Consider the following 17,836-nt stretch of genomic DNA (forward strand, 5'->3'; position numbering starts at 1 on the left):
GGGAGACAGTATACATATCTTTCACATTACCTTTAGTGCCGTGTATATGATTTCCTCTGATACCATATCTCCAAGTATAAGTCTCCAGTGATCACATAGGTCCGGGACTCCAGATCCAGCTCAGTTTAATTGGCATTAGAGAAGGTGGCAGAAGGACTTCTTTGTCATGGCTGACCTACATCCCATTCAGCTCCTGCTTTACTCCTTGCTACCATCATCTTTTCCATCAATGACACTCTATTGCAGTCAGTCTCCCAGTTCTCTCCTTGACTTGATTTCTGTCCTCTCTTCTACAAAGGCATGAAGAAGATGAAGGTTGGGGTCTCAGAACAATTGGGATGGTTCAAAGTAAGCCCCAGGTGGATAATTCAACATGGTTTTTTAGAACATGGGAATCCATACCACATACTATTTATGTTCCAGAAAAATCAGAGAGTGCTTTCAACTCCTTGTTTCATGAGTCACCATACCTTCTCGGTAAAAAACAAAACAAAAGAAAACAAAAAACACATTTGTAATCATTACAAGTTTCTATTTCCTAATGAAGATATAGAGTATATTTTCTAAGAAGTAAGGATGCACTAATCCTTATTTAGCTGCCTTATATGAAAACCAAGGTCTATTACATGGTGATATTCGAGGTTATAAGAGGTGGGTTTTCTGGAGGGTCTTACAGCACAGTGAGAAAGGTATGGGGGCAAATCTGGTGAAGTGTTATTAGATTTAACACCATGAAAAAGTATTATTTTCATTACATTACACTTAAAGAAAGATGAGGTGAAACAAAGAATAATGTGGGAAGGAAAGGTCAAATAGAAGAATCAGGCTTTGAAATTAGTCTGGAAAATGAAAAGAGTATTAGAGAAAAAGGATTTTTCAAGATAAGAAAAGAGCCTGAACAAGGGCAAACTTTACATCCAGGTGGACAGAGAAGGGCTCCTGGATGCAATGTGGTGGCCAGCACTGAGGTTCTCCCTGCCCATAATAGTACACCCCAAGTCACCTCTTGTTGTACTAACTCTTTTACTTTCCCTCTTCTCTCCTTCCTCTAGTGCCCTCTACTGTTCAGCAATGGGTCAGTCCTCCTCTATTACACCCTCTCCTAAAAACTGTGGTGATTTGGCCTCCAGCTTTGACAAGTTTTTTAAGGAATTCAAGACAGAAAGCAAAATCCTCTCTCAGGAAACCATCACATCGATTCAATCACACCTAAAGGAAGGCGACCTTCAGAGAGCAGTTTCTGCAATTAATGATGCATTGAGAGATATTGACAATGCTCCACTGAGCATTGCTGTGACTGGGGAGTCTGGGACAGGGAAGTCCAGCTTCATCAATGCCTTGCGGGGAGTGGGGCATGAGGATGAATTGGCTGCCCCCACTGGGGCAGTGGAGACAACCTTGAACAGAATTTCATACAGACACCCAAAGTTTCCCAGTGTGACATTATGGGATCTGCCTGGCATGATGTCCATTAACTTAAAGCCGCAGAAGTATCTGAAACAAATGAAATTTGGTGAGTATGACTTCTTTATTATCATCTCTTCTACACGCTTCACAATCAATGATGAGCATCTGGCTATGGCAATTAAAAAAATGAAGAAAAATTTCTACTTTGTCCGAACTAAAGTGGACAGCGATTTACATAATTTAAAACTGAGTAAACCCACCACATTCAATGAGCATGAAATCCTGCAAAAGATCCGCAATGACTGTGTGACACAGCTGCAGAATGCCAATATGGGTACAACTCAGGTCTTCTTGATCTCCAACTTTGATTTGTCGAGCTATGATTTCCAAAGGCTAGAGACCACCCTTCTGAGGGAGCTCCCAGCCCACAAGCGCCATATCTTCATGCAATATATGCCCAATGTCACTGAGGCTGCTATTGACAAGAAGAAGGATTCTTTGAAACAGAAGGTATGGCTGGAGGCCCTGAAGGCTGGAGCATCAGCCACCATCCCTTTAGTGGGCTTGATCAATGATAAAGACATGGAAAAGCTGGAGGAAACTTTAACCCTCTATAGGTCTTACTTTGGGCTGGATGATGCATCCTTGAAAACTGTGGCCAAGGACTTGAATGTGTCAGTGGAGAAACTCAAAGCAAACCTTGTGTCTCCCCATTTGCTGTCAATTGAGAAGGATGATGAATCCTTAGGGGGCAAATTGTTGAGATATGTGGAAATATTCTGTGCTGTTAGCGGAGGATTTATTGCCACTGGTATTTATTTTAAAAAGATTTTCTACTTGCAAAATTATTTCCTTGAGACTGTAGCAAATGATGCAAAAATTCTTCTTAAAAAAGAAATTTTTAAGGACTTGGAGGACTCTGGGAAAGCCTATCTACATCAGTATGTTGGGGATGAAAATGGGAAAAGTGAGGCAGCCATCTCCTAAATTATTAATCAGTGTTGGTATGACACTTGTGCCTAAAAAGTTGACTTAGTGCTTCCCTGAAGCAATCCTGATCCATTGCCCTTAGGGAGTTCACAGACATTTCCATAACTCATTCTTGAACCAACTACCAACTTAATGACTATTATTTGATAGTGTGAGAAACCAGCTCTCAAGAATCCTTCTTTTACATGATCCTTCTTGGGAAAATGAAGGGCAAGAATCTGAAATTTTCTGTTTAGCAGAAAGAATAACTCTTTTTGTGGTGGTTACTTCATATTCAGCCCTGGTCTTTCTATTGACATAGTTTTAAAAAATAGCTGTGCATACAGTAGGTCTTTGTAAATGATTTTTTAAAATAAATGCATATAGAGGAGTCTGGGTGCTCAGTCAGTTAAGCTTCTGACTCTTGATTTTGGTTCAGGCCATGATCTCATGGTCATGAGATTGAGCCTGGTATCAGGCTCGATGCTGAGTGTAGATACTGCTTAAGATTATTTCTCCCTCTCTTTGCCTCATCTCTGCTCACCTGTATCTCTCTCCAAAAAATTAAATATTTTTTTAAAAAATGAAAATATTTTTTCTAAAATAAATAGACGATAAATAGATAGATAGATGCATACATACTCTATTTTGGTGTTTCTGACATTCTGTTATGAATGCATAAATTCTTATTGTTAAAATTATAAATGTTGACTAAAATCCTCCTTTCTAGGATTATCAATTTATTTAAAAGCATAAAACATAATGAGCTGAACATGTGTCACAGCAATGAAAAAGGAACATTAGCTAAGGGAAACTTTTATCTGGGGTACTCTGTGAGAGGGATAAATGCTTAAGATGGGAACATAGTCCAAGTGTTTGCATACTGCAGGTCTAGATGCTCCTTGATTGTTAACATATATTTTTTGCCTGAACTTGAGAGGTTAGGAAATAAAAGACAAGATGATTGTGATAAAGGTAAGTAGAAATAATTTTTTAACCCATATGGTCCTTAAACATATCTAATTTCTCATTCTAGTAAGGGAAATGCTAATTAGAAATGGCATCTACACTAAGATATCAGTTAACCCCTATTAGACTATTAGGGGAAATTGCAAAGTTTGACATTCTGTGGGTGAAAGTGAAGAAAAATAGCTGTTGTCACACAATGTTAGTGAGTCCACAAAATGTTATGCCTACAATTTGGCAAATTAGGCCATCTTTAGGAAAATTATACACACATTACACTTTGCCCTAGTGATCCCACCTTGATGAGTCTGGGCCATAAAAACTGAGAGTAGATTGGTGGTTAGCAGAGGTTAGAAAGTGGGGTAAATGTATAATGCTGGTGAAAGAGTACATGCTTTCAGTTACAAGATGAATGTGTAAGTTAAAAATACTGTGTAGTAATGCTATACAATAATAATATTTGAAATTTGCTGAGAGTAGATCCTAAGCCTGGTCACCACACACATGCACAAAAGGTAAATATGTGAGGTGATGAGTGTATTAATTAACTTGATTGTGGTAATCATGTCACAAAATGTACAAATATATCAAATCATCACATTGTATACTTTAAAGATGTATGGGTTTATTTGTCAATTTTATCTAAATAAAGCTGTGGGTCAAAGGAACAAAAAATCTGGAATATTACTAAAAGATATATACTTAGAATTATTAACAGCAGCAGAATTTGAGATGATAATACATGAAATTCAAATATTCTTCAATAGAAAATGTTACAGCCACAAAATAGATAACTTGACAACTACACAAAGAAATGAGTAATATCCTATGTATTGCTATGCTGTCACCTCCAGGATATATTGTTCAATGCAAAAAGTAAGATGGAGAAGTATGTGTATAATGTTACTGATGATCTAAGACAGTTTAAAATATGAATATATATTTACACATACTCTTCAATTAAATATGAGAAAAGTTTGGAAATAAAATTTAATTATGTATAGAAGAAGTGATGGTCCTGGGTGGAGAGGCAGTGGTAAGGGCAAGATTTTACTTAATGCAAATTAATTTAGTTTAGGACACGCAAATGTTTTACAAAGATATATAATGCTACACTTAAATAAAAAAACCCAACATTTATAGAAACACAAAGTGAATCAAAACAAATTAATCTAAGTTTCTTGTTGGTATAATAAAGCAGAATTATTTTAAGATTTTATTTATTCATTTTTAAATTAAATAATTCCGCTATAATTAATATAATCTATTATATTAGTTTTGGTGTACAGTGTGAGGATTCAATGTCCTAGACTCTGGGTCTGGAGTTCTCACTTTTCCAGCGAGAGAGTGGATGTAGAATTAAAATGTGATAAAGGCTAATGTCTGGGAGGAGACAAGAGCCCCAAGTAAGGGTCCTAGCTTTGTTCTTATTAGGATCAGAAGGCTTACAAACATTATGCAGAAAGAGACAATGAAACAGTGAATGTTAACTCATGTGTGTGAGGGAAAGGAGGTTTCAAAGATATCTGATGTTAAGGGTTTAGGTCTAATGCAAAACAAAAACCGAGCCGGGCAGATGGCTGCTTATGGCAGGTGTGAGGCACCACGTATGTTTATCTTGGCTTGTCTAGGGGTAAGACATATAGAGCATGCTACCTCAGGGTCAACAAGCCACTTTTCTTGTGCTAATAAGCTCTGCTCAGGACAACTTCTCCCTACTCCAGTGTATAGCCCTGTTTACCTGTTTACCTATTCTGGTCCTTCCCTCCTGTGAAAGAAGCTCTCTACTTTTGTGCTATGTTGGGGCGCTTCTGCCCTGATTACCACTCTTGAATGATTTCATCCTAAACCTTGTTAACCCATGTTAACCCATTGGTGCCAACTCAGAGAATTCCTAAGCTTATTCCCCACAATTCAACACTTCTGATCATTACTCAATGCTTGTCACAGTAAGTGTTCTCTTATTCCCCATCACCTTTTTCACTCATCCACCCACCTCTTCTCTGGTGACTATCTGTTTGTTTTCTATAGTTAACAGTTTTTTGTTTGGCTCTCTCTCTCTCTTTTTTCCCCTATGATCATTTGTTTTGATTCTTAAATTCCACATGAGTGAAATCATATATTTGTCTTTCTACGACTGACTTATTCCTGTCTTGTTAATTTTAGCCATTCTGAATCGTGTATGGTGATATCTCATTGTAGTTTTGATTTGCATTTTCTTGATAATGAGTGATGGTGAGCATCTTTTAATATTTCTGTGTAATATTCCATTTTATATATACAGCAAATCTTCTTTGTCCACTCATCTTTGGATAGATACCTGAGCAGCTTCCATATATTGGCTTTTATAAATAATGACACAATAAAATAAGTGTGCATAAATCTTTTTGAATTAGAGTTTTCATTTTCTTTGGGTAAATACTTAGTAATGGAGCTATGGGATTGTATAATAATTCTTTTTTCTTAATGTTTTATTTATTTTGAGAGAGACAGAGAGTGTGAGCAGAGGAGGGGCAGAGAGGGTGGGAGAGAGAGAATCCCAAACAGGTTCCATGCTCAGTGTGGAGTCCAACGCAGAGCTTGATCTCACAGTCTGTGAGATCATGACCTGACCAACCAAAATCAAGAGTCGATTCCTTAACCAACAGAGCCACCTGGGCACCCCTGGATTGTATAATAATTCTGGGTACAATTTTTTAAGAACCTCCATACTGTTTTCCAGAGTAGCTGCACCAGCTTGCATTCCCACCATCTGTGTAAGAGTGTTCCTTTCCTCCACATCCTCACCAACACTTGTTTGCTGTGTTTTTTATTTTAGCTCTTCTGAAAGGTGTGGGGTGGTATCTACTTGTGGTTTTGATTACATTTCCTTGTAATGAGTGATGTTGAGCATCTTTTCATGTGTCTGTTGGCTATCTGTATGTCTTCTTTGGAAAAATGTCTGTTCAAGTCTTCTGGTCATTTTTAAATTGTATTATTTGGGGTTTTATTTTGGTGATGAATTGAATCAGTTCCTTTTGTGTTCAGATATTATCACCTCATTGGATATGTCATTCGCAAATATCTTTAATACAGTAGACCATCTTTTGGTTTTGTTATTGTTTCCTTCAATGTAAAACTCTTTTTATTTTGATGTGGTTCCAATAGTTTATTTTTGCTTTCGATTCCCCTACCTCAGGAGCATATCTAGAAAAGTGTTGCTATGGCTAATGTCAGAAACATTACTGACTGTGATGTCTTCTAGGATATTTATGGTTTCAGGTCTCACATTTAGGTCTTTAATCCATTTTGGATTTACCTTTGTGTATTCCATAAATGGTCCAGTTTCATTCTTTTGCATGTTGTTATCCAGATTTCCCAGAACCATTGGTTGGAGAGATTGTCTTTCTCCCATTATATAAATTAACTGAAGATATAATTTTGGGTTTCTTTCTGGGCTATCTATTTTGTTCTATTGATCTTGCTTCTATTTTTGTGCCAGTACCATATTGTTTTGATTACTATACTTTCTAGTATATCTTAAAACCTGGAACTATGATATTTTCTTCTCTGTTCATTTTTTTTTCACATTTGCTTTGGCTCTTCAGGGTCTTTTGTGGTTTAGGATTTTAGGATTATTTTAGATTTTTTTAAAGAATTGTTTGTTGAAGGGTACCTGTGTGGCTCAGTTGTTTGGGCATTTGACTTCAGCTCAAGTCATGATCTCACAACTTGTGAGTTCGAGCCCGCATCAGGCTCTGTGCTGACAGCTCAGAGCCTGGAGCCTGTCTCTCTTTCTCTCTGCCCCTTCCTCACTCACATTCTGTGTGTGTGTGTCTCTCTCTCTCTCAAAAATAAACAAATATTTAAAAAATTTAGAATTATTTGTTGGGATTTGGAATGGTCTTGCTTTGAATCTGTAGATTGCTTTGGGTAGTATGGTTGTTTTAATTTTATAAAAATTTTCCAATCTATGAGGGGGGTATATCTTTCCATTTGTGTCATCTTCAATTTGTTTCATTGGTATTTTAAGTTTTCACATTATAAATCTTTATCCTCCTTGGTTAAGCTTATTTATAGTTATTTTATTGTTTTTGGTGTAATGTAAATGGGATTTTTTCCCCTAATTTCTCTTTCTGCTACTTTATTATCAGTGTATAGAAATGGGGCAGCTTTCTGTATATTAATTTTGTATTTTGTGGCTTTACTGAATTAACAACCAGCTTCAGTAGATTTGGGTGGACTCTTTGGGTTGCTTTTTATACAATATCATGCCATCTGTACATTGTGAAAGTTTTACTACTTCTTTACCAATTTGGATGATTTTTTATTTTTTTCTGGTCTAATTGCTGTGGCTAGGACTTCCAGTAATATGTTGAATTAAAGTGCTTAGCATGGTTATCTTTGTTTGGTGTCTAATCTTAAGGGAAAAGCTCTCCATTTTTCAACATTCAGTATGAAGTTAGCTCTGGGGTTTTTTGATGCTCTTTATTATGTTGAGATATGTTCCCTCTAAACCTACTTTGTTGACGGTTTTTATCATGAATCGATGTTATATTTGGTCAAATGCTTTATCTGCATCTATTGACAAGATCCTATGGTTTTAATCCTTTCTTTTGTACACATGAAGTAACACATGATTGACCTGCGAATATTGAACCATTTCTGCATCTCCGGAATAAATCCCACTTATTATGGTAATTTAGTTTTCAATGCATTTTTGGATCGGGTTTGCCGATATTTCACATCTATATTCATCAGTGATATTGGCCTATAGTTTTATTTTCTTACGGTGTCTTTCTCTGTTTTTGCTTTCAGGGTAATGCTGCTTCATAGAATGAATTTGCAAGTTTTTCTTCCTCTTCTATTTTTTGGGAATTGTTTCCTAAGAATAGGTATTAACTCTTTTTAAAATATTTAATAGAATTCACCTGTGAAGGCACTTGGTCCTGAACTTTGTTGGGAATTTTTTGATTACTTATTCCATTTCATTGCTAGTAATCAGTCTGTTCAAATTTCCTTTTCATCCTGGATCAGTTTTGGGAGGTTATATGTTACTAGGAATTTATCCACTTCTGTTAAGTTGTCCTATCTGTTGGTCCATAATTTTCATAATATTATCTTACAATCCTTTGTGTTATGTGGTGTTGGTTGTTATTCCTCTTCTTTCATCTCTGAAAGTGATCGTTTGAATATTTTCTGTATCTCTCTCTTTCTCTCTGAGGAGTCTAGCTAAATGTTTATCAATTTTGTTGATCTTTTCAAAGAACTAGCTTCTGGCTTCATTGATGTTTTCTATTGTTTATTGTTTCCTGTGTATTTTTTGTTTCTTTTTTTTGTTTTTACTCTAATAATCATTTATTTTAAAATACATTTTAAAATATTATTTTCTAAATAATTGTTATTTCCTTCCTTATACTAGTGTTGAGTTTTGCTTGTTGTTCTTTTTCTAGCTTCTTTAGGTGTAAGATTAGGTTATCTATTTGAGATGTTTTTTGGTTCTTGACATACAATTATGTGGGAAATAAGTTAAAGAATTGTGAACATTTGTACCAATAGGTTAACACGGCTTAGGGTAGAAAGCAACCACAAGACCAATGTGCCCAAGGATAGTCACTAAGTAAAACAAAGCAGAAAGCCGCCTCCACAGGACAAAAGCGCCCAAGGTTAGTTAGTGAAAAGGGTACCTTGTTAGCATTGAGACAGCATGCTCCAGCAATCTTAAACTTTGGATATGACAGTTACTCAATTGTACAGAGAAACACTGTCCATCTGGCCTCTGGTGCCAGGATATCATTGTGCTTTAATCTCAAATTCAAATGCCACTTGCCCCCCAAGCCCTTTGCTTCTTACATACACAAGTTAATGGTCACTATCTTACTGTTTAATTCTGTATTTTCACCACGTATGTAAAACCTTGCGAGCTCAGTAAATACAGACATTAAACCCCCGTTCTGGGCTCTTTTCTCCTCCTGGACATTAGTCTTTCTCGTTTTCATTTCTGTGTTCACTCTCTTGCTAGACAAGAGAGAGCTCCAGACTCACAGTCTGTGCCACAACTGTATTGCTATAATCTTCCCTCTTAGAACAGATTTTGTTTCAGGGAGCTTGGGGGGCTCAGTCGGTTAAGCGTCCGACTTAGGCTCAGGTCATGATCTCACAGTTCATGGGTTCAAGCCCCGCGTCGGGCTCTGTGCTGACAGCCAGCCAGAGCCTGGAGCCCGTTTCAGATTCTGTGTCTCCCTCTATCTCTGACCCTCCCCTATTCACGCTCTCTCTCTCTCTCTGTCTCTCTGTTTCTCTCAGAAATAAATAAAACATTTTTTAAAAATTAAAAAAAAGAACAGCTTTTGTTTCATCCCAAAGATTTTGGATCACTTTTTTTTTTCATTTTCACTTCTCTCTGTGCATTTTTTGATTTTCTCTTTGATTTTTTTGGTTGACCCATCCACTGTTTAGTAGCTTGTTATTTAACCTCATTGTATTTGTATTCTTTCTAGATTGTTTTTCTCATAGTTGATTTCTAGTTACATAGATTTGTGGTCAGAAAAGGTGGATGGTATAACTTCAGCCTTTTTGAATATGTTGAGAGTGTTTCATTGCCTAATATGTGATCTATTCAGGATAATGTTCCTTGCAAACTTGAAAAAAGTGTGTGTTTCTCTCCTTTAGGATGGAATCTCCTGAATATACCTGTTAAGTCCAACTGGTCCAGTGTGTCATTCAAAGCCATTGTTTCCTTGTTGTTTTTCCTGCTTAAATGATCTGCCTGTTGATGTCAGGGGATTGTTAAAGTCCCCCGCTATTATTGTATTGCCTTTGATTATTTTCTTTATGTGAATTAATAACTGCTTTACATATTTGGGTGCTTCCATTCTTGGGATTCTCTTTCTCTCTCTTTTTGTCTCTCCTCTGCTCTCCCTCTCTCTCAAAATAAGCAAACATCAAAGAAATAAAGTAGTTGGTGTAAAGCACCACTGATTGTAAAAACTCATGAAGTTAAGCCATATTGGTTTTCAAAGCCAAGTGTTATGGGACTTGTCTTCCTAGTGCAGGTTTCCCATGTCTGGAGTGCCTGCTGTGAGGTCAGTTCCTCTTCTTTCCCTGTGTTTGTGGGGTCCTTCCAGCTTGTGGGTAACCTTACTGAGAGTTTTGTTCATGACTGCCTCTCTCCCCTTCCTACCATTTTCGATGTGCCCTCCTCTCTCTGATTAACTGTGAAGAGTCCTTGGGTCACTTTCTGAGTTACTTGCAATTAGGTGGCTGATATCTAGGTGTATCCATGGGAGGAAGTGAGCTTAGGATCCTCCCACAACATCACCTTCCCAGGCTCCTTGAGATGTTTTAAAGCAACAACAACAAAGCACTATAGAAATATAAAAAACTTTCAAGGAAGTGAAAGAAGAAAAATACAGAGGAGAGAAAAAATTGATGGCTAGTGAAAGAAGAAATAAAAGATAGCCAGCCATTCATGTAAAGACTGGCCCATGGATCCTACTGATTGGGTCAGATTGGAGTTCACAATTGAATAGTCTAGGAACTTTACTAGCTGCCTTATTACAAGCAGTTCCTTAACTCTTAAATATCAGTTCAGTTTTGTCTATAAACATGGTCATATTAATGAACACAGACTAGAAAGAGGGCATGGGAAAAGCTCCGTAAAAATAAGATATTATTTTGCTTCCTTTCAGAGATAGATGCAATTCAGGGGGTGGATGGAGAGATATGAAAAAAGCAGGTGAGTTACTTTAGGCCATCCTCACCTGTCAGGAATTTGTGAACTCTTATGGCTAGGGTTACCTTGGTGGTGATATGGGGACGGGGTGAGAAAAAGTAATAAATGGTGGAAGCAGTTAGGAATGTGTGATCATCAGTCAGGGATACCTCCAAATGTACCTTTCAGTAAGATGCCTTATTATGGGCTTCTGGAAAGTCAGGGAAAACAGGCCACTGTGACTTGTAGAACTGCAAGTGTTTATTGTTGTTGTGACATTGATATAGTTTTGATAAGACCTAGGCAATAAGTTACTGCCCTCTGAATTATGATTTCAGTGGGAACGAGAAAACTCTCTCCTCTCATTACATGAGTTCACCAAGCCTTTTAGGCTAAATTTACATCTTGTGAAAGCTAAATAAAAAATGTCAAATGATGAGTTGTCACATTGTATGTGTGAATTGATCCTTAATTCAGTTTCAGTTTATTAATTCTCTTAAGAAATATTTACTGAGTGTCTAGGTGGCAGATGTTAATTGTGTGGGAGACAGGTTAGCAAGAGAATGTCTTTGACCTCAAGGGGCTTCCATTCTTATAAGAGAGGGGGACTGTAAGTAAGGAACAAAAAGTGCATACTTCCAGACAGTGATAATGCTATAATTCTATCAGCAGATATGTAAGTAAAAACCTTGCAGACCAAAAGAAAGAGGGATGATATTAGAACACTGTCAAACAAAAATGTATTATAAGGCAAAGCTGTCCTTCAGAAATGAAGGAAAAATACTTTCCCAGACAGACTAAAGCTGAGAGAATTCATCACCAATGACCTTCCTTGTAAGAAATGCTAATAATTATCAAGATTCAATGAAAGGATGCTAATTGGAAACACAAAAATAAATTATAAATGTTACTGGCAAAGGTAATTATAATAAAATTTGGAAACTCTAATACTTAAATGGGAGTGTGTAATTACCTAACTCAAGTACAAAAATTAAAAGACAAAAATATTAAAATAACTAGAGCTAAAATAACTTATTAATGGATACACAATGTAAAAAGATATAAATACTGAGATAAGAATATAAAATAGCAGAGGAGGAAAAAGTAGTTTTTTTTTTTAAGACTAAAGGTAGTTCTTTCAGTTTAAAATAGATTATTATACATGTTTTATGTAAGCCTCAATGTAACACAAACAAAAGCCTATAGTAGACAAGTCTGGGAAGATGGCTGAAATGGAGAACCCTAAGCTCAACCTGTTTCACATTTATAATTATATATTACTCACATCCAATCAAGTAAACTAGAGAGCAACCCAAAGATTGGCAGAACAAACTGCACAAACAAATGTAAGAAGAAACTTCAAAGGGGTCTTCATAACAGGCAGAAATAGCAGCCATCAGCATCTGCAGGAGGCAGGGAACTGGGGGTGCGGAGAGGCAAAAGCAACAGGGCACCTACACAGAGAAAACCAATCTCCATAACATCTGGTCTTGAGAACAGAGGGGCTGAATTCCTTGAGTTTGTATGCCTAGCAGGACTTAGAACATTGAGTTTTAAAAATCAACTGACTCAGCACTAGCCAGATTCCTGCTCTTAAAGAGTCAACAGTGACCCCAGAGGCAACACAGAATCAGCACTTTGCACAAGGCTTGGGGCAAAGGGAAGGGAGATCTGTTTATAAGTATTTTGGAACCTATTGGGGGACTTCTTCAGAAACAAAGGTGCTGATAGTTGCGATTTTCCTCCCCTGCTCCCCAGCATAGGCGCAGGGCCGCCTGCCTGAGGAGTCACTGATCAAGCACTTGCCATCTAACCTGCTGGCAACGTGCACCACCAGGCCTAGAAAAGTGGCTCAATGCAAATTTCGCTAATGCCACATGTGCCCCACTGAGTCACTGCACACAAAGATGTGGCATGCCCCTGGCACCTGCTGTTGTCAAGCACCATGTCCCTGGGAGCTGCCACTAATGCAACTGCAACCTCATTCATCATTGCACTTGAGGATTCTAGCTTGCACTTGAGGAGGACTAGCAGCTCTGTGCAAATTTAGTCAAATGTGGATGTCTAGCTGCCATTTGCCCCCAGACACTGCCTTGCTCCATGCCAGCTTCTGCATGCCTAGCCATGGCACACACGTTTATGCCACTACCCCCCTCATTGACCCCACAACTGCCCTGCTAAGGCATGCCATGATCCTAGCTGCTGCCCTGTTTAGGGAGGATCAAACCTGGAATTAGTCGTTCACTACAAATTTTGCTAAAACAACAGCCTCGACACTTAGTCTCCAGCATTATACTCCTTCAGAGTAGTCCTGCCTGGGTCTCTGTAACAGCACAGAAAGCAAGAACAGATCACAGAAGGCAGAAGTCTGAACTGAAAGGAAAAGTGACTCAGATTTAATCAAGATTCAAGCAACACACATAGGAAATTCCCATAATGTGCGATGTTCTGATGAACAGGGGTCACTGCATTGCAGGGTACTACAGGACCTCTTTTGCATAAAGCCACTACTTTCAAGAGCAAAGGATAATAGCTGAATTTCCTAATACAGAGAAACAGAGAGACAGACAAAATGAGGAAAAGGATAAATATGTTCCAAATGAAAAAAACAGGACAAAAATCACAGCAGGAGATCTAAGTGAAACTGAAATAAGTAGTACACTTGACAGAATTTAAACTAATGATTATATAGATATTCGTGGACTACAGGAAAGCATGAAGGGCATGAGTGAGACTCTTGACAAAAAATATAAAAAATAACATATCAGAGATGAAGAACTTAATAAATGAAATTAAAAATACAATAGATGTCATAAATAGTAGGCAACATGAAACAGAGGAATGTATTAGTGACCTGAATAACAGAGTCATGGAAAGCAATCAAGCTGGACAGATAAGACTGAGATTAGACTTAGAAAACTGTGACTCCATTAAGCATAATAACATTTGTATTATAGGGATTCTAGAAGGAGAAGAGAGAGAAAGGGTGGCAGAAAATGTATTTGAAGAAATAATAGTTGAAAACTTTCCAAATCTGGGGAGGAAACAGAGAACCAAATTCAGGGAGCACAAAATTCCCTCAATAAAATGAAGCCAAGGTAACCCATACCAAGACACATAGTAACTAAGATGGAAAAATAAAAAAATAATGATAAACAAATAATTTTTAAGGTATAAGAGAAAAGAAGACAATTACATACAAAAGAAACCCCATAAGTCTATCACCTGATTTTTCAGCAGAAACTGTCCATGCTAGAAGAGAGTCGCATGATGTTTTCAAAGGCTGAAAATTAAAAAAATATGCAGCCAATAATACATAGCAAGATTTCATTCAGAATAGAAAGAAAGATTAAGCATTTCTCAAACAAAAATTAAAAGTTCATGATCACTAAGGCAGCCCCACAAATAATATTAGAGAGGATGATTTGAGTGACAAGGAGAGACCATAAGTGAGAGTAAGAAGAGTAAAACAAAAACAAAAAAAGAAAACAAAACAGTAGTAAAAGTATTTCTGTAAAAATCAACCAGAAGACTCACAAGTAAAAGGTATATCATGTATGTGTAATGTCTTTCTCTGTGTGTGTAATGTATGTCTTCTCTTACTGACTTACTTTGCTTAGCATAATACCCTCTAGATCCATCCACAATGCTGCAAATGCCAAGATTACATTATTTTTGATTGCCAAGTAGTTTTCCATTGTGTGTGTGTGTGTGGTGTGTGTGTGTGTGTGTGTGTGACATCTTCTTTATCCATTCATCTATTGTCAAGAGTCTCCTCTGGTTTGTTTCCTTCTCTTCTCCTATCTTCCCTTTCACATATGTTCGTCTGATTTGTTTCTTAAATTCCACATATGAGTGAAATCATATGGTATTTTTCTTTCACTGATTGCCTTATTTCACTTAACAGAATACATTCTAGCTCCATCACAAAATGGCAAGATTTCATGTTTTAAAACTGAGTAATATATATATACAGCATCCTCTTTATCCATTAATCAATCAACAGGCATTTGGGCTCTTGCCAAATATTGGCTATTGTTCATAATACTGCTATGAACATAGAATGCACGTGCCTTTTCAAATCTTTATTTATGAATTTTTTTGAGTAAATACTTAACAGTGTAAGTGCTGGATCATAGGGTAGTTCTATTTTTAATCTTTTGAGGCGTCTCTATAGTTTTCCTGGGTAGATGCACCAGTTTGGATTTTTAGTCTTTTAAGGAGCTTCTATACTGTTTTCCAGAGTAGATGCACCAGTTTGGATTCCCTCTAGTGGTGGGAGAGGGTTCTGCTTTCTCCACACACTCCAACACCTGCTGTTTTTTGTGTTGTTGACTTTAGCCATTCTGAGAGGTGTGGGGTGGTTTCTTATCATGGTTTTGATTTGTATTCTCTGAATGATGAGTGACGTTGAGCATCTTTTCATGTGTCTGTTAGCTATCTAGATGTCTTCTTTGGAAAAGTGTCTAGTCATGTTGTCTGCCCATTTCTTCAATGGGTTGTTTGATTTTTGGGTGTTGAGCCTGTTAAGATTATATTATAGATTTTAGATACTAACCCTTTATTTTATATATATATATATATATATACACATATATATAAACAAATATTCTTTTATTCTGCCTCTCAGTTTTGTTATTTCCTTCATTCTGTAAAAAAGCTTTTTTTTCCATCTTAATGAAGTCGCAATAGTTCATGTTTGCTTTCATTTCCACTACCTTCGGTGACGTGTTTAGTAAGAAGTTGCTGCGGCCAAAGTAAAATAATTTGCTGCCTCTGTTTTCCTCTAGGATTTTGATAGTTTCCTATCTCACATTAAAGTCTTTCATCCATTTTGAACTTATTTTTGTGTATAGCATAAGAATATGGTTCAGTGTCATTCTTCTGCATGGCACTGTCCAATTTTCCCAACACCATTTGCTAAAGAGACTGCCTTTTTTCTATTGGATATTCTTTGTTGTTTTGTCAAGGATTAGTTGATAATATAGACAGGGTTCCATTTCTGGGTTTTCTATTCTAATCCATTGATCTATGTGTCTGGTTTTGTGCCAGTATCACAGTCTTGATGATTACAGATTTTGTAGTATAGCTTGAAACCTGGAATTGCAGTTTTCAGGTTTTTTTTTCTTTTTCAGGATTGCTTTGGCTTTTTGGGCTCTTCTGTGGTTCCATGCAAATTTTAGGATTGTTTATTCTAGCTCTGTGAAAAATACTGGTTGTAGTTTGGCAAAGATTGCATTAGATATCTAGATTGCTTTGGATACGATAGACATTTTAACAATGTTTGTTCTTCCAATCCATGAGCATGGAATATTTTCTCATTTCTTTACGTTTTCTTCAATTTCTTTCATAAGCATTCTTTCATAACTTTTCAGCATACAGATCTCTTACCTCTATGGTTAGGTTTATTCCTAGGTATCTTATGGTTTTTAGTGCAATTGTAAATGGGTTAGATTCCTTGATTTCCTTTTCTGTTACTTCATTATTGGTGTTTAGAAAAGCAACAGATTTCTGTGCATTGATATTATATCCTTTAGCTTCACTGAATTCATGTATCAATTCCAGAAAATTTTTGGTGGAGTCTTTTGGATTTTCCATGTAGAGTATCATGTCATCTGTGAAGAATGAATGTTTGCCAATTTACTATGTTAAATAGTAATGGTGAGAGGGGACATCCTTGTCTTATTCCTGCTCTCCGTTTTTCCCTATTGAGGATGATATTAGCTGTGGGTATTTCGTATGTGGTTTTTATGATGTTGAGGTATGTTCCATCTATCCCTACTCTGTTGAGGGTTTTTATCAAGAATTCATGCTATATTTTGTCAAATGCTTTTTCTGCATTTATTAAAAGTATCATATGGTTCCTATCCTTTATTTTTTAAATGTAATGTATCACATTGATTGATTTGTGAATTTTGAACCAGCCCTGTAGCAAAGGAATAAATCCCACTTGATTGTGGTGAATTATTCTTGTAATGTACTGTTGAAATCAAATTGCTTCTATCTTATTGAAAATTTTTGCAACTGTGTTCATCAGGGTTATTGGCCTGTAATCCCCCTTTTCAGTGGGGTATTTATCTGAATCAAGATAATGTTGGCCTTATAGTATAAGTTTGGACTTTTTCCTTCTATTTCAATTTTTTTTTAACAGATTGAGAAAAATAGTTATTAAGTCTTCTGTAAATTTCTGGTAGAATTCCCCTGGAAAGTCATCTGGCCAAGATTCCTCCATTCTTGGGAAATTTTTGATAACTTATTATGTTTACTTTTTGGTTATGGGTCTGTAAAAATATTCTATTTCTTCCTGATTCAGTGTTGGTAGTGTGTGAGTTTCTAGAAATATGTCTTTTTCTTCTGGATTGCCCAGTTTATTGGCATATAAATTTTATAGTATTCTCTTGTAATTGTTTGTATTTCTGTAGTGTTGCCTGTGATCTCTCCTCTTTTATTTGTGATTTTAGCTGTTTTGTCCTTTCTTTTTTCTTTATAATAAGTATGGCTAGGGATTTATCAATTTTTTCTTCTTTCAAGAACCAGCACTTGATCTCTTCTGCTATTTTTGTTGTTGTTGTTGTTTCTATATAGTTTATTTCTTTTCTAATCATTATTATTTCCCTTCTTCTGCTAATTTTAGGCTTTATTGTCTGTTCCTTTTCTAGCTCCTTTAGGTGTAAAGTTAGGTTGTATATTTGGGACTTTTCTTGCTTCTTGAGAAAGGCCTGAATTGCAATATACTTTCCTCTTAGGACTACTTTTGCTGCATCCCACAGTGTTTGGACTGTCATGCTTTCATTTTCATTG

General features: G+C 36.6%; 1 protein-coding gene across 2 annotated transcripts in view; it reads left to right on the forward strand.

The window, feature by feature from the left end:
* LOC144216844 (interferon-gamma-inducible GTPase 10-like) overlaps nt 1–2,925 on the forward strand; it is a 17,293-nt gene extending 14,368 nt beyond the window's left edge. For both annotated transcript variants that reach the window (XM_077746296.1, XM_077746297.1), the window contains one exon: nt 1,053–2,925. In XM_077746296.1, the coding sequence (XP_077602422.1) occupies nt 1,072–2,394 (1,323 nt within the window). In that variant the 5' untranslated portion in view covers nt 1,053–1,071 and the 3' untranslated portion in view covers nt 2,395–2,925. The remainder of the gene's footprint in view (nt 1–1,052) is intronic.
* Nucleotides 2,926–17,836: the final 14,911 nt, after the last annotated feature.

This window comes from Crocuta crocuta, unplaced genomic scaffold (genome assembly GCF_008692635.1).
Source record: "Crocuta crocuta isolate KB4526 unplaced genomic scaffold, BGI_CrCroc_1.0 scaffold218, whole genome shotgun sequence".
In the NCBI taxonomy this organism is placed as follows: Eukaryota; Metazoa; Chordata; class Mammalia; order Carnivora; family Hyaenidae; genus Crocuta; species Crocuta crocuta.